General features: G+C 35.2%; 1 protein-coding gene across 2 annotated transcripts; it reads right to left on the bottom strand.

Moving 5' to 3' along the window:
* Positions 1–252: 252 nt before the first annotated feature.
* LOC136823445 (uncharacterized) lies at positions 253–17,165 on the bottom strand. Of its 2 annotated transcripts, XM_067079633.1 has the most exons (23): positions 17,054–17,165; positions 16,451–16,862; positions 16,170–16,333; positions 15,935–16,048; positions 15,581–15,766; positions 15,048–15,201; positions 14,713–14,876; positions 14,359–14,472; positions 14,003–14,188; positions 13,339–13,468; positions 11,413–11,558; positions 10,951–11,064; positions 10,529–10,702; positions 10,350–10,419; positions 9,115–9,378; positions 8,862–9,022; positions 8,120–8,233; positions 7,334–7,507; positions 4,941–5,088; positions 2,569–2,732; positions 1,954–2,067; positions 1,179–1,364; positions 253–782 (listed from the first exon to the last, which is right to left on the bottom strand). In XM_067079633.1, the coding sequence occupies exons 1-23, from the start codon at positions 17,135–17,137 to the stop codon at positions 717–719; spliced, it is 3,603 nt and encodes a 1,200-aa protein (XP_066935734.1). In that variant the 5' UTR covers positions 17,138–17,165; the 3' UTR covers positions 253–716. The 2 variants fall into 2 exon arrangements, with proteins under 2 accessions (XP_066935734.1, XP_066935736.1); XM_067079635.1 differs by lacking the exons at positions 14,359–14,472; positions 14,713–14,876; positions 15,048–15,201; positions 15,581–15,766 and having other exon boundaries at positions 628–782.
* Positions 17,166–22,425: the final 5,260 nt, after the last annotated feature.

Below are 22,425 nucleotides of genomic sequence, written 5' to 3'. Positions count from 1 at the left end.
TCAAACCAAAATTTGGAAAAAATGGACCAAAATTTAGGAAAAAGTCTCTCAAAGGGTCCCAAAATCACCAAAATTTTGTCTCTCAAAGGGTCGATTTTCGATTTTCGGCTCGGACATACCCGTCACCTCGCAAACCTAGTACCCCCCCGGGTTTCCTTGTTTTTCGAATTTCAAAAGCTTTTCAATAGTCAATGTTTCTTGGACTATCAGTATCGACACTTTCCCAGAGTGGAATAATAAGAAGGGAGATCATTTATGTTTTAAATAAAGTTTCTATTTGGTATTTAAGTTAATATTAATTAGTACAAAAATTCGGGTATATACAGTTGTTGATGGGGCCCCTTCAAATCAATTTCAAATCATTTCTCTCTCGTCAATAAAATCGATATAAAAAGACAAAACATAAAAATATTCTACACAAACAAACAAAAATAAATATACTACAAAAGAGGTCACAGATAAAAAATAGGGAATCAAGCTTGGTTAGAAAATGAAAAGTCTTTTAAGTCCCCAATAAGATTTAATTCTTGACTTTCTATTCAGAACGAGTCTGAATATCTACTGAGATCATCATCGAACAAAGACCAGCTTGACGAAAAAAGGTTATTACTCATAGCAAGAACTGGGAAAATGAAATTAGCAACTAAGAGTTATAATTAAGTGTCGTTAAAATATGCTACAGTGTCACATTATGATTGAAATATAAATATAACAGCTTAAAGAGTATCTAATTCTTTGCAGACGTCAGCAAAAATATCATCTACACCTCGCATAGCGTCAATCTAAAGGTAAAAAGAATTAAAATATTTGCATTATTCGATTCTGAACCAGTCCAGTCAGAAAGGGGTTGCGAAATAAGGCTTTTCTACTGGTCAAATTGGAGAAATGTCTCCAACAAATTGAAAAAGCTTCATTGGTAATAATCAGTGGACCAGAAAAAGCATGCGTTTGGATCCTGATAGACTCTAACTGTCTTAGAAACGTAGGTCCTAACAACGTCCCAGGGACTGGAGTGAAACGTAAAAATCTTTATGGCTTATCTTTAACCACTCACTATAAGGTACCTGAGAGTAACAATTTACAAATAAAAAACCCAGGATAGTTTAAGTCGAATTAGGAATCTTTTGGCAAAATTTAATAAAACACCTTTTTGATCTCCGGTAAAGTATGAGTTTTACCTTTTTGATGCGATCGGAGTATTTATCTAAAATCGGCAAAGTTTGATTTTCAAAAGTCTTCAATCGTAATTTGATTGTATCAATGTTATCATCAACACGCCCGCTAGTCTTCGCGCGACCGAGCAAGCGTTCAGTCATACACTCATTTGTGCAGTGGAAGTATAAGATGAATTTGCATTTGCCAACCTGTAAAAGTATAATTGGGTAAAGATGAGAAGAATAACAACATTTATAAATCCTATACTATTCACGGAGAGCCAATCTTCCATCCATCAAGGCTTCCCGATAGTTCCCGGAACAATTCCCCTTGACTTGATAAACCCTTCTTCCCCTGACACAGTATAGCAGAAAAAAAGATAATACCCCTGACCCAAAGTGAAAATGATAAATATGAATTCGAAGATTGGTTAAAGAACAAAATGTAAGGCTTCAAAAGAAATTTACTCGACTTTTCCCTGAACATTTCTTAAAAAAAAGCCCATTTGAGGGGCCCCCAATCAACGGTTAGCCCTTGAACCATTTTGTTGTTGACGAGGGAACAGAAAGTTCAAATGGAACAATACACAGAACAGTTTTTCAATGGCCAAAATACAAAGAACAATTTAAGAACATAAGGCTTCACGGACAAAAATACTCACAAAATGGTGAAAATAAGAACATGTTACGACTTAAAACTCAAAAAATTAAGAACGTCTAAAAGCTTCAAAATTTTTGGATGCTTAAAGAAACATCAACGTGCATTCCTATCTATGGGTAAATAAGAATAACGACATACAGATTCTTCGAATTTTTCTCCTTGTGGTACATCACGTGGGTATCCATCCAAAATGAATCCTTTGCAATCCGAATTCTTCAACATCGCTTCTTTCAATAAAGCCAAAATGGTTTCCTGGAAGATAAAGTGATGTCTGTATCGGAATCACGTCAGAAAGAAAGGGCATTTCGTGCTTCGCTTAACTTCACGGAGAGCTTCAAAAACATGGAACGGAAAATTGAAAATGTCTTGAGGTATAGACCTAGTAAGGGAATATAATGGCTTCACTACCCATTGCAATTCTTTATTTTGGGTCGAAAACTTTTCAATTTTCGCACAGAAAATGTACTCACTTTTCTTTTGTACTAGTAAAAGAGAGCTATATAGTGGAGAACATCTCCTTGACCCTTTAGCGACCAGGCTGTTTTTTTTAACCTTTCTCAAAAATTGGAAAGGCCCAACTATAAACCGTTACACCTCTTGAACTAGAAGGTATTAGAAACTCATTTCTAGCTCTAGAAAGCTAGCAGGAGACTCTTAGCATAAATCAATGTCGGATATATCCGTCATTGGTCTTGCCAGGGTTAATAACATAATTGCAGTCGTCACCAATAAATGAAAGTGAAAGTGGCTTACCAGTGGGATAAGTTCTCCTTTAGCCATGATTTCTTTCATTTCTTCAGCACGTGCCGAACCTGAACTCACTTCAGCCCTCAATAAATCACCCGTCGATAAATGACAAAATCCATATTTCTCAACAATCTTCGCACACTGTGTTCCTTTGCCACTGCCTGGTCCACCTGCACAGTATACGAAAGGTTTGAACGTTACAGTCGTCACATTGGAGACTTTTTCGTCCAAAAGCCATGATGGAGGGAAGATTGAGTTAAACCCTAAAATTCCTACTTTATTTTTAACGGCTACAGTTAAAAAAAGCGATTTTGTCTAGAAGCCAATTTTTTGCAGGAGAAAGCTTCTAGGACGCTGATGTCTGTCGTTACCAGCGAGCTTACGGATCTACCGTTTTGAAAACGGAGGAGTAATTGAACTGAAAAGATTTGAAGCAAGCCGCAGTTTTCACCTTAATTGAGGATAGTAAAAGTGCTAATTTACCGTTGTCCTCAGTCGGTCAGGGTATTAACTAACCAAGCACTAACCGTCTGTGCTGCACAAAATACAACACACACCAAACATTAAACTTCCTAAACTTGAACCCAGTCCCTTAGCTCCGTTTTTAAGATTCTGATAACGTTTGCGATTGTAGTTACGGTGGTCGTTAACACTTCTGAGGTAGGATCATCTTTTTCGGGTCGATTTTTCAATTTTTGGTTTAAATTAAAGTTTGAACCTTGCTTAACAATATCCCGAAGTTTTATTTCATATAAAGAAGAGGAAAGTCGAAAACTTTAGGTCTTTAGACACGTACCTGAGCAGATTTTGTGGTCCGCCCCAAACGCCCACCCCGCCGCCCGTCACGAAAATCGCAATATTAGCCCTTCTGGTTCTTGGAGCGACTCCATATTTTTACTGTCGCTACTTAGAGCCACAAAGAACATTCCCGGAAAATTTTAAACCGGTACTGTTAATAGTTCCGGATTTATTACAATCAAAACAAACCCGCCATCTTGAATCTTGTCAAATTTCAAATGTGGATTTTTGGTAAAGGGAATGGCTGTTTCATGGCTTATTTTCTTGTAGTAAGTGATGGTTTGATGCTTCCTTTTTATATAAAGAGCTTCTCAAAACTCCAAGGAACATTTTTACTTGATAAACTTTCTAATTTCCTTCCCATTGGGATCAAATTTCAGCGCCACACAATGTGTGACAGGTACGTGTAATGTTTCTTCTGTTTTCTCTCTCTTTTTAGTTATTTAATAGACAATTTATTGTTTAAAACGTCCATAACTTCTTCTTGAAGCTATTCATACACATTTAGTTGGATTTTGATAGTGATATAGTTGATTTTGGTGTATTTCGGGGTTTTCGCAAAAGTGAAAGTGAAAGTGCTCTTTATAAGACTTGAGTGCACCTTGTATTTCAAGTAATAGGGTTAAAAATTTGCTTTGTTACAGTGAAATGTGTTACTTTAGCCAATAAAAGGGTTAGGGAAAACTTTTCAATCACTTTTCACCAAATTTAAGCTTTTTCGCAAGCAAAAGTAAGGTTTACGCAACTTTTTTGTATGTTTGCGGTAATCTCAGGGTTCTGCGCGAGCACCATAAATTTGCTGAGACATGCAAAAGAAAATGTCTTTACTTTTTTCTTAAGGTGAAAATTGGATCAGTGCATCAAGTTCAACTGAAATCTGTCAAAAATCCCATATTGAAAGCTTTTTTTCCTCTTTCTACAGCAAAAAATAGTTTTAAGGCCAGTTTACGCAAAACAGCAAAACCGGGGGTTTTCAATCTTGTGGCGGAAGAATCTCAGGATTGGCTGTTCCGATTTACTTGGAATTTTGTACACAGCTTTCTCTTAGTGCAAGGGGTGTTTTGAGTGAAACAGATTTTTCAAAAAATGTTTTGTTGATTTCAAAATTTGAAAAAACAGTTTTTTGCGTTTTTACCCCCGGTTTTTGATTTTTTTAAAAGAAATTTTCACTCAAAACACAGTAGGTCAATATTGTAACATAACTGCCAAATATCAAAATCTAACTCCATCTGGTTGTTGAGATTCTTCTGCCACAAGATTTTGATATCTATTTTTAGAAATGACATCATGACCCCCGTCTTTGAAATTTCTAACATTTTTTTTCTATTTTTAGATCAAGATAATAATGAAGTATCATCATACAAAATTTCAACAATATATCATTTATACATTTTGAGATATTTCAATTTGAATATTTTTTGACATTTTCAAAAAGTTTGTTAACGACCACCTTACGTCCTTCAGTAAAGTCAAAAAGCGGTGTGAGTGGCCCTGGGGACGAGTTTGTAAACATCCAATACTTAGCCTGGCTACTTATAGAGATAAACAGTTTGTTAAAAAAGATGATAGAGTGAGTTTACCTAGAACGAAGACGATATTTTTGTTGGATAAATCACCAGCCATGACTTCTTGTTTTGTTTCTTCTGCAGGTTTTGTTTGTGAGTTCTCTTCGGTAAAATGTTTGGAAATTTCTTCAAAAATCTCCTCGGGATTGCCTGATACGATAATCTAAACGTAATCAGAAAGCAAATGATGATAATAACATCAAAATCATCTCTAATACTACTTTTTATCCAGGAATATTCATTTTACGAACGTTTTTCTCCTTGCCTTATCAGTTTGAGATATTCAGGTTACGAAAAATCCTGTGTTTGAAACGAAAAGACTATCCATCTGATTCGATATGAAATCTTGACGCTAAAATATGTAGCTAAACAGAATTATAAGCTCGACCTAAAACAACTCACAGAACTATACTGACTACCCAATAAATACTTTATAGTTTTATACAACACACCCCATTTCTGTAAAACCACTGTCATTTTGCAAAGCTATTTTAAGCTGAATTTTAACAGCTGACGAAAACGAATATTTAAGAATACAAGGTTGACTGCTGTGCGAAATGATTTGAGCCCTGTTTCTTTTGATTCAATCTCTGAATAGTATGCAAGAGAAAAAGCAATCCATCAATATATAGGCTATTTATCAATTAGTAGAAAATCTAGCCACAAAAACTTCTGCTAACTTGCAAACTTCTGTTAACGAAATGTTACGAAAGCGTTCAAAAGTAGACCAGTAAAATATCTCTCCTTCATCCAAGATGAGTAAAATTATCATTGAAAAGTCGAATTAAAATCAAAGTTATGAATAATATTCAGTTTATATAAACAGATGCAAGAACTCATTCATCACTATCATATAGTAAATTGGACGAGTATTTTAGTAGAAAATGTTATCTAGCCAACCTTCTTTTTTCCATTTATGAAAGTCTAATAGAGATTACGACTAATCGGTTCTAATCATCTCACAAAAATATTTGTTTGTAAAAAAGACGTTTGATTAGATTTCCACTATCAAATTATGAGTGTTTGAAACTGAGAGACTTGTGAGTCTGAACTGCTAAAGAACGACAAGAAAAACCTAAAGCCACAAAAAATCTTTACTTAGAAGCTTAGCTTTAAAAACTAAAAGCTCCCACGACAGCTGCAGAATAACACAGCTCCAAGCTTCCTCTCTCTCCTCTCTTTTCTCTCTTATACAATTTTTTCTCAAAATATTTTTTTGTTTTGATTCTTTTTCACATAACTCAAAGCAACATTATAGGGTTGTTTAAACATATAGCTTTCAATTCTGAATTATAGAGCGGGAAAAGCACTAGTTTTGTACAAATATTTTGTTATTTCTGGTTCTACACCATAGAAACCCTCATTACAACGCGTTTCTCGCGTTTTTCAACGGCCTCGGCTGGTGTCCACTTTCGTGCGAAGCGCGCGAAAGATTTTTTCTTAACCGTTTTTGCCTAGGCTGCACACATCCCCTCTGATAAGTTTTGATATAGGGGATGCGAATCAGACTCACAAAACCGTTCCGAACTTAGCAAAAAATCTGCTAACCAAAAAAAGAGTTGAATGATAAAGAACTTTGATTGACAGTTTGTCGTCTTTTGTTATCTTGAGAGTTTTGTTTGCTAATTCAATTAATTTCGATAAACAAAAAGAAAGAGAGGAGAAAGAGAGATTCTTAGCCATATGTTCTTTTTATTTGAATCTTTATTTGATTTCTATTTACGTCATCAAATAACTCAAACAATACACATCGAGTTTTTTGAAAAATACAAGTCGCCAAAATTCTGCAAAATACATAGCTATTCGGCAATTTTCTCGGAAGCGATATCAGAGCCCGATTCGCATCCCCTATATCAAAACTAATTTGGGGATGCATGCAGCCTAGTTTTTGCCTGAAAGATTACGTCATAAAAAAGTTTCGCACGAACAAAAAAAAAGTTGAAGGAAGTTCAACTTTTCTCACCCGTTACGTCAATTTTGACCAATGGAATTGCTTCTTTTTTTAATCAACCAATGACGTTACAAATAACGTGAAAAATTTCGTCTCAATCGTTCACAGCACATACTAAAATCAATCTCAAATTAATCTTCACCGGATCAGCAAAGTTCTACAAGAAGAACTCTTTTTTTATTTATCTTTTTCATTTTGCGAGGTCTCCTTTGATTATTTTTCAATTTTATAATATCGTACTCCAGATTATCTTTTCAACGAGCACAAAACTGCAATTATCATTCTATCAAAAGTTATAATTTAGAAACTTTGACCCTTTTCATTTGAAAATTTCCTTAAAAAGCTAACCTTTTTCAACTTCTGAAATATGATAAACATAGTTGAAGAGTTTCCTTGGAGTTTTATTTATTTTTGTATAGACGAGTCAAAGAAAAAAGGCGAGCTTGATTCGACCTACCTCTTTGACGAGATCGACTTTCAGATCGAGCATAGGAAGAGTCTGCTCCTTGTATAAATCCAATCTCTCTTGATAATTCTCGTGTGTATCACCAGGCTGTCCGCGCGACAAAAAGCGTTCAGAAGCCACGATCTCGGGACAGGTCAAATGAAGCACCATGTCTGCAAGTTTGAACTGCGAAAAAGGAATTGATTATTTAAGATATTGGTTGTACCAAGAATAAGTTACAAAGGCTTAGCATAGTTCGGACCACCCCCCTTTTCTTAAGGGGGGGGGGGTGACACCTTCCAAAAAGGTGAAGAAGGGGGGATCAGAAATTTTCACTAAAAAGGAGGGGGTAGCAAGGAGGGGGGCTGACATATATTGTAGATTATTTTCCAGCACTGTTATGAAATTTGATCTGCATGAAAGGAAGTTCTTTATTTTCACTAAAAAGTGGTATTATATTTGCCAGACTTAATTTTTCTTTACTGTTTCCCTTCCCTTTTTACCATAAAAATTTAGCCCGAAACCCTTGAGGGATGGGCATTTTTAAAGGTTGGAAGATGCCAGGGGGGATCATCTAAGAAGGGGGGGGGTCAGACCCCTTTCCGCACTATGCTTAGATCGACGTTCAAATCAAAGTAAACGTTACAAATAAATGAAGCCCTAAATCAATTGAATCGTTAATGGCTGAGATTCTACGTTTTGTACAATTAGGTTCTCTGTAATTTTTGCACTTAAGTTTCATTCAAGAAAAGAAATAGAGGGATATGTCGACGTTTACAGCAGTTATGGAAGACTCACTTCATCTTCAAAGACGGAAATTTGTTGAACGTTAGCAGGATACCCTTCCATCAAGTAACCATGGCAACCGTCCATTTCCAACATCGCTTCTCCGAGAATGTCAAATGCCAATTTCTAAATCGAACGAAATGTTTTATTTAACATACTGCTATCTTTCAATAGGTTTACATTCCTTTTTCTGCCTACCCATGGAAAATCGCTAGAGTAGATTTCGCCAGCCCTCCTTAATAATACCCCCCTCTAGAGCATTCGTCTTACCGAGTGAGCCTGGAATCGTGATTCTCGAAATATAGATGTTTCATATCCCAAAAATAATTAAAAGCCTTAGCTCTAGTTTAGACTGCCCATATTTCGCCCTGCCCATTCTAATTGTGAATTAAAATGGGCAGATAGTTTGCTGTCTAAAGTCAATGCATTGCCATCTTTTGACGTCATTGCAATGTCTTCATTCAATCTTTTCAAGCAAATGTTTTAACTGCCAGCTTCTTGCCCACTTTCTGCCTACTCTAACAATTAGAATAGGCAGGGCAGAAATTCGGCCATCTAAACTAGAGCTCAGTCACCGATAAGGTGAGTGTTCCATATTGCGTAGAAAACACGGTGGCTATGTCATTTCTTCGCAACTCAAACCCTCCCCTGTATCTCGTGTTGACATATGAACGTGCCATGTAAGAGATCAAGTGCTTCACAAATGAACGATTATTTACACCTTATAATTCAAAGGTGAAAACCAGATGCTTACATCTGGTACGCTTTCCTTGTTCTTCAAAAATTCGACGATTTTCAGACCACGTTCAGTTCCAGCCTCAATTTCACGTAATACCAAATCTTTTGAAATGTGCGCATATCCAAAACTTTCTGCTATCTTTTGACATTGTGTGCTCTTTCCCGTACCAGGGCTTCCTAAAATCGAAAATTGATTTGGTAGATCTCAAAAGAAAAATAAGCATTTAAAACTTCAAAAACACTTCGAAGAAATGAAATAGGACTTTTACCTGCAACAAAGATCACTTTTTTATTCTTTAACATTTCTTGATAAATAAGTTTCTTATTTCCGCTTTCGCCCGCTGGCTCCTCTTGAACTTCCATGTGGTCTTCTTCCCCTTCTACTTGTGGTTTTCCCTCGCTCTTCACTTGTGGTTCGTCATTCGAACTCTGTTGTGGAGCAATCTCGTTGACAATATCTTGAACAGCTGATTCGATGTCTTTTTGTTGTTCAGGTGAGATTTGCTCTTCGTTAATAACCTGTGATTTTTGACCTGCAAAAGATGAAGGCTAGTTGAGTCACTTGTGAAATATGACTGTAGCGGTTTATCCCAATATATTACTATACTAAATGAGTTTATGAAAAATGTGTGTAACGCAAGATGGTAGATGAGCTGTTATTCTCAAATTTTGCCAAGAGGTTGATTCGAGTATGAAAGGGGATTTCGTGAAGTTCTAAGGCAAAAAATATTATTGTCTTTCGAAAATACAGTTGATGATGCGTCGTGGTTTTAATTTTATGTTTAAAATTTCATTTTCATCTATGATTGAGCGCGAAAATTAGCAATGCCTTCCGATAAAACCACCGTCCAAAAAAGGATTTGACGTTCAAATCGAAGAAGCCCCTACAGTGACTTTTCAACGAAAAGAATTCTGACGTCAATTATTCAAAACCGTAAGACGTAAATTATCGAACTTTAGAAGGCGTGGTACTTTCTACGAAAAAGTTAGTAAAAATATAGTTTTTAAATAGTCAATGCGCAGGTAAAAAACGGAGGTCCTGCAAGTTCGGATATACCCATGATTGTTTTGAAATCAAAGTATTTATTATTTGGTCTTTTAAGGCGCGTCAGGTCGACCTCAAATTCGTAAATACAGCAACATTTTTAAAACATATTTTCCATTCTTATACACTGATGATATCTTGACGCTCTTAATTTGACGTTTTACTGCTCAATAAGTTCCGTTTTCGATTAAATTGAAATCGCTTTCAAACTTCCTGAAGAAACTCATGATTGAAGATTTATTATTTATTAAGCTCATATTTATGGTGAAGTTTAAGTCTCGAAATCTCTAATAATTTGAAGAATCTGGGCATTTTTGTTTTATTTTCAAAATATGGAAATCTACGTCACAAAATAAGGAGAGACGAAGAATGTGCTCCATAAAAGAACTGTTTCACCATCAACATGTCTGGAATTGATAAAATAATGAAACCTTCATATTCGATTGACTGCAAACTTACCAGCGATCAAGAAATCGACAAAATCACAAGTTTCTTTGAAAATAATGTCTTCACTTCGTGCTGAATTGATCTGAAAATGTAAAAGCAGAAATTACAGCATTCCTCATCTCTGGTGATTCCATTGTTATTAGACAGGGGCCAAGAATGGATGATATAGGATAGGAAGTTTCTTTACTTACAATTTTCAATTTATCGGGATATTTCAACAAGATGGGCGTCATTCTGGAATGAAAACTTTCCAGATTCTTTTTGGCTGCTTCTTCCTCCTCACTTTCAGCATTTTCACCCAATTGTCGCCGAAGAAGAACGTCATCTGGACATTCAAAGTATACAACGAACGATGCTGGACAGATCTAAAAGATAGGATAAAAAGAGGCTTTTTTGGTAAGACAGAATCGTTAACTTAACACGCAATTGAGGAGAATATAAAATGGTGATCCAGAGAAGGCTTATTAAAAATCAGAAAATTCAATTAGCATATTACATTCATTGCACCACAGTACTCGAGTAAAAGTTTCTATCAAGCAAAATCTTTATTCTCAATGATCACCCAACATAACTTGTAAGTAAAAGTTGGCTGAAAAATTTGTTATGAATGAACCTCCATTTCAAAGCAGACAGCTTCTTCGAGAGTTCTTGGGAAACCATCAATGATGAAGCCATTGTTATCTTTATTGTTGTGGATTCGCTTGTTGATCGCTTCCAATGCCACGCCCTGAAAAGTGAAGAAAATATTTAGAAGATTATAAAACCGCATTAATACGCCCAGGTCCTGTGTTCCATTAGCACTAACTTTGTTATGTTGTTTTATCTTCTGAAACTGTCACATTCTGGAACTATTGCAGCTACTTACATTTGGAAATTTTTCTAAATGTAAAACGACAAGTTTTGAGACGAACTTAAGCGCAATATACCACTTTCTAAAAGTGCAATCTTACGTCTTGAATTGTTAAAGAGAAATTAGTTAAAGAAATTCAAAAGATTTCCAATCTCGAGTGATGCTTATTTTATTGTTTTATTGTTCATTTTTAAACAAATTTATTGAATGGAATGGAAAACATACCATAGGAATGTTATCAGCATATGAGATCATTAAATCTTGAAATTTTTCAGAATCTTCTTTCAAAATGGTATCCAGTGAAACATGATGTAAGCTGTATCTGTGTGACAGAAGTTCACATTGCTTCTCCCGACCACTGCTCTTTGCACCTAGAAGGAAATACGTAGTTTTCTGGTTTAAACGAATGAAAATAAAACTAATTATATTAATATGACTTATAAAAATCTTGCACACAATTCCATAATAAGTATTTAAAGTTTACCGAGGAGAATTCAGGCGGCTAATCCAGAAAAAAACAAGCCACATGCTGAATGGACCTACCTAATGATGGAAGTTAGATGGCAAAAAAGAGAAAAATGACAACAATCAGTCAGAAGATATAGTGTTTAGCGAAAATACAAAACACATTAAATTTCATCATTGATTGTTGACAGGGGAGAGGGAAGGGGAGAAGGGGAGTAGGGAAATAGAAATGAAAGTTCCGGTTGCAAAAATCAGTTTTATTGACAATTGAATCATGTTTGATGGAGGGCATTGTTATCAATAATGTTTTTGTGTGAAAAAAGAAAGAAAATTAAGGAAAAAGTCCAATGAAAATCTGCAAAAACGGCGATTTTCGGCATATTTCCGGTATTTTCAGCCGAAACAAAAATGTTCTCAAAAAGCGGACTCGACCATGTTTTGGGCATTGCTATTATACGCATCTTTGTGCAAAAAATCAGAAAAAACTAAGGATGAAAATTCGAGAAAATGTCAAAAAAAAAAACGGTTTTTCCGGCATATTTCCAGCATTTTCGGTCGGAAAAAAATGTTTTTCAAAAATCTGGCACCGTCACATTTTAGATATTGTCATTTTGCATCAGTGTGCAAAATTTCATAAAAAAATATAAAGTACAGCTCGAGAAATTCAAGAAATACTTTCTTTCCGGCGAAAATAGGTTGTTCCGGCGATTTTCAAATATTTCCGGCTTCAAAAATCAATTTTATTGACAATTGAAACATGCTTGATGATAGGCATTGCTATTAATAATGTTTTTGAATGAAAAAACAACCAATTATAAGGAAAAAGTCCAATGAAAATCCAGAAAAACGGCGAGGTCCGGCATATTTCTGGATTTTTTGGCCGGAAAAAATTTTTTCTCAAAAATCGGACTCGGTCATGTTTTGGGCATTGTTAATACGCATCTTTGAGCAAAAAATAAGAAAAAACTAATGATAAACCTCGAGAAAATGCCAAAAAAAACAGTTTTTCCGGCATATTCCCAGCATTTTCGGCCGGAAAATTTTTTTTCAAAAATCTGGCTCTGTCACATTTTTGGCATTGCCATTTTGCATCTTTGTGCCAAAAATCAGAAAAAACTAATGAGCCAATCTCGAGAAAAGCTGGTAATTGACGGACGAACGAACGAACGAACGGACAGAGGTTAATTTATAGGACCTCCACCGGGGTACCCAGAGGTAGGTCCGAAAATCGGACGTTTTCTCCGCCTAAATTTCCACCTGTCAAACATTGGGCTTTTCCAGAAAAAAATTTTACCCCCACTGTTGAGGATATTGATTTTTCGAAGTATCGAACCCCCTGGATATCCTACTTTATTAGTAAAGACCCCCTGGATATCAACTCTTAAAGATATGCTCAACCCCCTGGATATCCTCTCTTATAAAGATGCTTACCCCTGGATATCGTATTTTTTACTTGAAAAGACACTTTACCCCCTGGATATCCGCTCCCTTGTAAATATTTAACCCCCTGGATATCCACTTTTGAACGGAAATTGTTAACCGCCTGGATATCCGATATCCTCAACATGGGGGTACGGAGTATTTCTGGAAAAGCCCATTATACCTTATGGAGACACTTTTCTTTGTCATGTGCGTTTAGCTAATAACTCAATCCGAATCTAAAACCATCGGGACACAAAGACATACCTAGAATGAAAACGATGGGTTTGGCAAGGTCAAGACTTGTATCAGTGGTAGAAGGTTGGCTGTTGATCGACTGTTCTAATGCTTTGCAAGTGTCTTCGAAAACCTCGTCAATACTTCTGTTGGCTTGGATCTGTTTATTTAAAAATAAAGAGATGAGTTATGATTTAGTAATGCCTCATAGAAGTACGTGACCTTCATACAAAGCATTTTGCAAAAAACTTTAAGGAAATGAGTTCTTGGATCACTTGACGTCCTCTATTCATGATATGGATCACTGCAATGTCTTCGACATCACATCACAGACCCAACAGCTGATTGGTTATAAGTGATGTAAAATCAGTCACTTGCAACCAATCAGCTGTTCTTGAGTCCGTGATGTAATGTTAGAAGACATTGCAGTGATGCATATCATGAATACAATTGTTTACTACAGTTTTGACTTGGATGACCTGATAAAAAAACTCCGTCAAGTTAAAAGAGGCACAATTTTTGGAAAAAGCAATTCTTAGCGACGGGATAGTGACGACGGATCCATCTACTTGAAAAAGGGTTCATTCGCAAGTTAAGGTATCTAAGGTATCTTTAAGATTTTGCTTCTGTTTCGATGGCAGCACGTCGGTAAAATATTGATGACTGCATAATAGAACTACAAAGTAAAACTTACACTGCTGACAATTTCACTGTAATGTTGAACAACAGGCGAAGTCTTCTCGTGAAACAAAACCAATCTTTTCTTGATGGATTCAATATTATCATCAACTCGTCCACTATGTTTGCCTCGCTCAATCAAACGTTCAGTCAAAACTTCGTCTGGACATTCGTAATTTAGCATCAAACTTGCAAAAGCAACCTGTAAAAGCAACCTGTAAAATTTTAATTCTATAAATTTGGGAAAATCAAGTTGGTTCGTCGGTATCAAGACATTTTTATACTTATTTTCTCAAAGCGACTTCAATTCACACAGATGCTTTACTGTGCTGATGAGATTTTCTTTGAAACTTTGAATACTGATGACCATACCTGTCTTTCAAATTGTTTCCCTTGCTTGATTTCTCTTGGGAAGCCATCGATAAGAAATCCTTTACTGCCCGCTTTTGCTACCATCGCTTCTTTCAACAGACAAATTGTCACATCCTTAACAAATAAAAATTCGTTTGATATTCAAGACACCACCATAAAAGTTAAAGAATACTAAAAAGTTAAAATCAGTAGAGTCTAAAAAATCATCTCTAATGACAATTGATGAAGTTATTGAAAGACACTTAAAAAGAGTTTGAAAGCGGATTTTGGTGCATTCGAATCATTCATCTGGTACGAATTAGTTACAGAAATGTCGTTAGAGAGTATAATGATTTTATTTCCCAGATTACTCACTTGTGGGACAAGTTGTCCTTCTTTGATGGCTTGATCAATCTTGGCACCGATTTCAGAACCTTTTTTGACTTCAGCCCTCAATAAATCACCAGCTGACAAATGAAGGAATCCATATTTTTCAACAATCTTTGCACACTGTGTTCCTTTTCCACTGCCTGGCCCACCTGAAAAAGAGGAAATTGGTCGGTCAGTAAATGTTCAAGAAATCTCATGGCAAAAAATGTCGCTTGATAGTTATGCTATTATTGTGCTTTTCGGTATGATTCAACATTTTGCCAATGTTATAGATTTGCATTTATCAAATACAGCACAGGATGAAATCATATCCAACTTACCCAATACAAAAACGATGGGTTTTCCCTGAATTACTGATGTGTCGATATATTTTTCAGTGTAGTCTGCATACCAAGGTCTCCCAGGGTTGACAATTCTTTCCAAGGCTTTACAGGTATCTTCAAAAACATCTTCAATACTTCTATTGGCTTGAATCTAAAGATTAAATAGAACATCAAGTTATGATTTTGTTTGGAAGTAACAAATAGAGCCTGTAGCGGATGTCATAGATGATATCCCTTTAGTGGAAAGTGAATGAATTAAGGTCATCTTTTCAATGGATCAGTTTACACTTATTCAAATATGGTGTATCACATTTCCTCCTCCTTTGAGTAACAAATTTATGAGAGGTTTGTTACCATGGAAATTGATTAAGATAGAATTGCAAAATTTTCGTGTTGTTCATTTTTCAGTTTTATTTTTAGTACATATTTAGATAAATCCTGTTGATTAACCTTTTTCAAAAGAGCAACCCATAAATATACAGCTCTGTCATTATATTCAATAAAATGAGTCACTGGAGAGTAAAACTTACACTGTTGACAATCTCGCTGTAATGTTGAACAACAGGCGAAGTTTTCTCGTGAAACAAAACCAATCTTTTCTTGATAGATTCAATATTATCATCAACTCGCCCACTATGTTTGCCTCGCTCAATCAAACGTTCAGTCAAAACTTCGTCCGGACATTCGTAATTTAGCATCAGCTTTGCAGAGGCAACCTAAACGAGACAACATTGTTATCATCTTAGTTAGATGTACTAACATAACCATCATACCATCTTTACCTATTGACGATTTAAGATTTAGAATATATGATATTAATTTTGACTGTAAGGAATTATTGATTTTTCTAAAGACAGAAATAAAATCACAGAAAAGTTTCGTACCTGTCTTTCAAATTGTTTCCCTTGTTTGATTTCTCTTGGGAAGCCATCGATAAGAAATCCTTTACTGTCCGCTTTGGCTACCATCGCTTCTTTCAACAGACAAATTGTCACATCCTAAACATAGAATAATCCCTAGTTTGATACCATGAAAAAGTGTATAAACAAAAAAAATTAAAACAAAATGATGCCATCAGAAATTTCTTGTTTGTATTATTTACTTAGAAACCAGACTAACTTGTGGGACCAGTTGCCCTTCTTTGATGGCTTGATCAATCTTGGCACCAATTTCAGAACCTTTTTTGACTTCAGCCCTCAATAAATCACCAGCTGACAAATGAAGGAATCCATATTTCTCAACAATCTTTGCACACTGTGTTCCTTTTCCACTTCCTGGTCCACCTAAAAAAGAGATTTTCAAAAAATTTGAAACAACTCTTTTATGTATTTAAAACTATGTGTACTTTAGAAAACAAAGCAATTGAATGATATGGGAAATTCAAATAACTCTTCCTTTACCTAGTACAAAAACGATAGGTTTTTCTTGTATAGCTGACGTGTCGATATATTTTTCAGTGTAGTCTGCATACCAAGGTTTTTCATCATCATTATCTAACGCATCAATCTCTTGCATGTGTTTATTGAACACTTGCTCTGCTAATAAACTAGCCTCAGTCTTCTTTTGAACAATATCTGAAGGTGCATTTTGAACAGGTGACACAGCTTTGGGACTTGCAAGAACATCTTCAGCAAACGGTTGGGGAGATTCTGCTTCTGTTCTGATCTTCTCAGTAGCTTTTGGAATCGGTGGCAGTGGTTGAATAAAAGAATGCCATCTGATTTTAGGATCTTCTTTAGCTTTATTGAGACAAGTTTCAAGAAATTCAATGTGGTCTTCTGGTTTTTTGTACATCAAAGCTGTCATCATGCTCTAAAATAACATTATGTTAACAAGATTTTACTCCACCTTTTATAGTTATTCAGGGAATGGTAAACATTAGCCATAATCTTTATTATTTACAAAAATCTTCATGATAATCATTTACTTCATTTTCCACTGTCTTTTGAGGTGGGTAAGCCACACCTCTATCATAGAGAAAAATATTTCTACATTTGACTTACTTCAAAAAGCTGTGGAATTTCTTTGTCCATCATATATTCTTTGGCTTCTTTCAGCCCCCCTGCATTCATACTGTGATTAGACATTTTGATTTGTGTATTTTCTAAAAGAAATATCTTACAGTTTAAAATAACTGTTGGTGAAGTTAAACAAACCTTAAAAAGTTCTCACTGAAAGTAATCTTGTAATGTTTTAATGCTAAATCAGCCGTGTTAAACTGTAGTATGCCCATAGTATATAAGATTCTACTAACTAATATGCATTTGAGACATAATATAGTAATAACATTCATCGTTTTTATATTGCTTTCGATGTCTAAATCTTGAGATATTTTGGTTTAAATATTGAAAATTATCGATATTTTTTGCTGAATCAGCAGTTTTTCAGCATATTTACCCACCTTAAAAATGAAACATCTCAAGATTGGAACATCAAAAGTTAAACAAACCATACCATTTTCCGATACTAGTAATTCAGGGCTTTCCAGCCGTGGGAATGATTTTTTCAGACGGTCGCATGAAAATCAACTTTGAGGAAATCATTTTAAAAAAACTTATGAATCAATCACACATTGAACTTGTGAAAGAAGGAGAATTGAATGAGTCTTGTAGTGATGACATTAAGAGCACTATGGATTTTATTGACCAAATGTATGTTGAATCTGAGGTGAAAAAGGCTTCAGACAATCTTAAAGCGTTCATATGTGATGAAATCAAGAAGAGTTCAGGATCCAAAACACAGCAGGGGAACGAGGATACATCTGGTATTATTAAATGTAAGGATAAAATGATAAATATTTTGGAAAATCAAATCATTTTTTATGAAGAAGAAATTCGTAGAAAGAATAATCTCATAGACTCTCTTTTACAAGGCTGTAATACTCATCAAAACATTTCTTTTTTCGCAAAAATTGTGAAAATGTTACACATCATCCTATTAAGTCGACGTGTGATGCAAAAAGGGATGTTATTAACAACGAAAAAGTTACTATCAGAAATGACAAAGAAAATCTTAATGGGAAATCAATTAGTCACCATCATAGCCTTAATACAAGTGTAAATGGTTTTCAGAGAGAGAAAGAGAAAGTTAATGAAAACAACCCTCCTAAGAGATCTGATATTGATGATATAAAACTTGAACAGAAAAAGAGAGAAATGGTGTATATTTGTGGTGACAGTATTGTGAACGGAGTGGATGGGGATGGCGTGTCTTCGAAAGACTTTTGTACCGTGGTAAAAAGTTTTTCTGGTTCTACCTCTAAAGATATGATAGACTATGTACGACCTACCGCACGGAAAAAGCCGAATAAAATCATCATACACGTTGGGACAAATGACATAACCAAAGGAATTAATGACACAACGGATAACCTTCAAACCATTATTGAAACAGTTCGAGAAATTAGTCCGGAAACACAAATTTGTTTCTCTGAGCTTTGTTTGAGAGCTGATGTTGGTGGCAGATTCACTAAAGTTGGTGAGAAAAATAAAGAATTGAGAAAGTTTTGCTCGGAACGAAACATTGGTCTAGTGGAAAATGGTAATGTCGATCATTCATGCTTAGCAAGAAAGAAGCTGCACATGAATCCGAAGGGTCTGAAAACCTTAGCTCTGAATTTTAAATCTTTTTTGGCTAAATGTTGATTCGTGTTTTCTCCAAGTTTAAGTAGTGAATCGGAGGACGATTTTGACTGTATTGATAATCTCAAACAGCAAAAGTTGAAATTTCCTTTAAACCTAACAATAGGGTATATTAATATAAATTCTGCACGACATAAGTTAAAAGATCTCCATAGTTTTTTGGGACAAAACATAGATGTTTTAGCAATTTCTGAAACTAAGCTTGATGAATCTTACACAACCAGTACTTTACTTCTTCCTGGTTACAAGACACCTCTGAGGCTAGATTATACTGACACCAGTGGTGGTCTTTTAGTCTATCCAAGATCTGACATTTTAATCCATCAGCTAACATCCTTTGTTTTTCGCAAAGGTTTGGAGGTCATTCCCTTTGAAATCAATCTCAGGAAAACTAAGTGGTGCATTTTTATGATTTATAGGAACCCTACTATTTATAAAACTAAGGAAAAGATTGATCAATTTTTTTCTTCTTTGTCTTCTGGATTAGATTTCTATAGTCAAACTTATGACAATTTTATGGTAGTAGGTGATTTTAACTTAGAACCCAATAACCAAGTAATTAAGAATTTCATGGATGCACATAACCTTTATAATTTGGTCAAACAAAAAACCTGCTTCAAGTCAAAAAATGGCACTTGTATTGACTTGATTCTAACGAACAGGAAGCATTCTTTTCAATTCACTGGTGCTTTAGAAACGGGTTCTAGTGATTATCACTTGCTAATTCATACTATGATGAAATCTACATTTGAGAAATTACCACCTGTGAAAAAGAAGTACAGAGACTATAAAAATTTTGACTCAGTTTTATTTCTTAACGAGCTAAATTGTCAACTTAAAAATAGAAATATTGTTGATTATAGTGTATTTGATAAGATTTTTGTTACATTATTAAATGAGCATGCACCTCAAAAAACAAAGTTTGTCCGCGCTAATAATAAGCAACATGTAACTAAGGATCTCAGGAAAGCTATTATGCTCCGTTCCCAACTTAAACGCACTGCTAATAAAACAAAGAATCCTGAGGATGTTGCTCGTTATAATCGTCAGAGAAACTTTGTTGTTAATAAAAATAGGAAAGCTAAGAAATCTTTCTTCCTCAAAAATGACCCAAAACAATCTCCCAAGGGATTTTGGGACACCTTTAAACCTTTGTTCTCAAATAAGGTCAATATTGCGGGGGAAAGAATTCAGCTCGTTGATAATGGAAGTATTTTATCTAATGACTTGGATATTGCTGAAACTTTCAACGATCATTACAATACTGTTACTGACAGATTGGACGTTCCAAGTTGGAACAATGTTACAGGTGAAGGCTCTGATAGTGTCAATTCCGCCATAAATAAATTTGCTGATCATCCAAGTATAATCAAAATTCTTGAAAAAAGGCGTGATGCTGATAAATTTGAGCTCTCACCTGTGACAAATTCAGATATGCTTAAAGCCTTAAATCATCTGAATGAATCCAAGTCAGTCAGTGGTAGCATTCCTACTAAAATCATAAAGTTAGCCAAATTTGTTTGTGCTCCAACTTTGACATCATGCTTCAATAACTCTCTTCAATCTCAAAACTTTCCTGACAGCTTGAAGCTTGCTGATATAATTCCAGTCCATAAGAAAAACAGCAAACATGACAAGGATAATTACAGGCCCGTCAGTCTCCTCCCATCTCTGGCTAAAATCTTTGAAAAACTTATTTCAAATCAACTCAACACCTTCTTTGAATCATTTTTCTCTAACGGACTCTGTGGTTTTCGTAAACAGTATAACACGCAGAGTGCTTTACTAAATATGTTACGAAAATGGCAGAATTCACTGTCCAAATCAAAAAAGATTGGAGCAATTCTGATGGATCTGTCTAAAGCCTTTGACTGTTTGCCTCATGATCTTCTGATCGCAAAACTTTATGCATATGGATTGGATTGTAGAAGCCTAGCTTTTATGCAAAGTTATTTAAAAAACAGAAAGCATAGGGTCAGAGTTGGTTCATCGTTCAGTAATTGGCTACCTTTGCTATTTGGTGTGCCTCAGGGATCTATTTTAGGACCTATTCTTTTCAATGTTTTTATCAATGATTTGTTTTTCTTTGTTAATGAAGACGACCTCTGTAACTTCGCTGATGACGATACTCTGCACAAAAGTGCTTCGTCTCTAGATGAGGCCCTCGAAGCTTTAATTCTAGACCTAGAAATCATTTTAGCTTGGTTTAAACACAACTCCCTTGTTGCAAATCCAGAGAAGTTTCAGGTGTTGTTTCCAGGCACAAAGAATGCAAATATAGTTTTCAATGTTGGAAATATTACATTAGAGTCTTCCGAGAGCGTGAAACTGCTTGGAGTAACTATCGACAGTGGCCTCACTTTTTATAATCACGTACAGGACATCTGCAAAAAAGCTGCACAGAAGACCAAAACTATTTTTAGAATTAGAGCATATTTAAACCAAGAGCAAGCAGATTTATTATTTAATAGTTTTATTTTATCTGCTTTTAGATATTGTCCTCTCATCTGGATGTTTTGTAGTAAATTGGCTCACAACCTTCTTAACGAAACTCATTGTAGGGCCCTCAAGGCTAAGCAAAATTCTATCAATCTTAACTATGATGAACTTTTGAAGAAAGCTAAATGTGAGTCAATCCATACTAAAAATCTCCAGTTTATGCTTGTGGAAGTTTATAAAAGTGTCAATAAAATCGGCAATAAATTAGGCTGGGACCAATTTGAATTCATCCAAAGTCATATAGATACGGATGAAGATGTAAATGAAAACGGGGACGACAATTCCAACGAACGTCCTCGTCTTCGAAGAGGCGCTCAAATTAGACTTCCACTTCCCAGGAACACAGTTTGCTTGAATTCCTTTAATTTCCGAGCTGGCCAAGCTTGGAATAGACTACCGTTAGAATTCAAAACTATTGAATCTTTGGCTGAATTTAAAAGAAAAATTATCAAGGCCGAAATCTATTGTTCATGCAAACTCTGTTCTATATTCTAGTATTTTTAAATTTTAAAATATTATTTACTATATAGTAAATATTCGAATGTCATGTTGGATTTAATTAGTACTTGTAACTATTTTTTATTACCAACGTTAAATAAAGAACAAATAAAAAAAAAAATAAATTTCTGAAAATGCTCCCAGAAAAATGCCGACGTCATCGAGAATTGAACTCCTTCAAAAATTGTGAGTGTTCGATTAGGTTTTGATTAAGTCTTTTAATCGAACTTTAATCGTTCGATGGAGTTTGATTAGTTCGACTGTTTGATTGGTTCGACAAGTTCAATTGTTCGAGTTTGGGTTTTCTGGATTCCAGAAAAATTTCGAAAATGAAAAGCCTAGCATTATCTTAGCATTATATAGACTTTTATTCTTCGTACAAAAATTACGGGAAAAGTATATTTGCACTTTGTCATAGAAGATCTTTCAAATTCATTATGTGAATAGGGCAGTAAAAAATACAACTTTTCTATTTTTCCTTTTTTTTGCAAAAGTTCTAGGAATGAAAATAAAGGGATAATGATGATTGAATACTATCCACTGATGATCCGCGACACTATCGCAAAGCTAGAATTGCTCTGCGTTCTCTTTGCTTGAGAAAATGATTGACAGATTAAAGTTTTTCATTCGCATGGGAGCTTGCGGGCGTTCTGCGAGCTTGCGGGCGTTCTGCGAGCTTTCTCGGCTCAATCCTCAAACCTGTGCAGGCGCAGGCACGCACTAATCATCAATACATA

Source organism: Clytia hemisphaerica, unplaced genomic scaffold (assembly GCF_902728285.1).
Source record: "Clytia hemisphaerica strain Z4C2 unplaced genomic scaffold, Clytia hemisphaerica genome assembly, whole genome shotgun sequence".
Taxonomy (NCBI): Eukaryota; Metazoa; Cnidaria; class Hydrozoa; order Leptothecata; family Clytiidae; genus Clytia; species Clytia hemisphaerica.
This window is presented reverse-complemented; position numbering and strand designations above follow the sequence as displayed.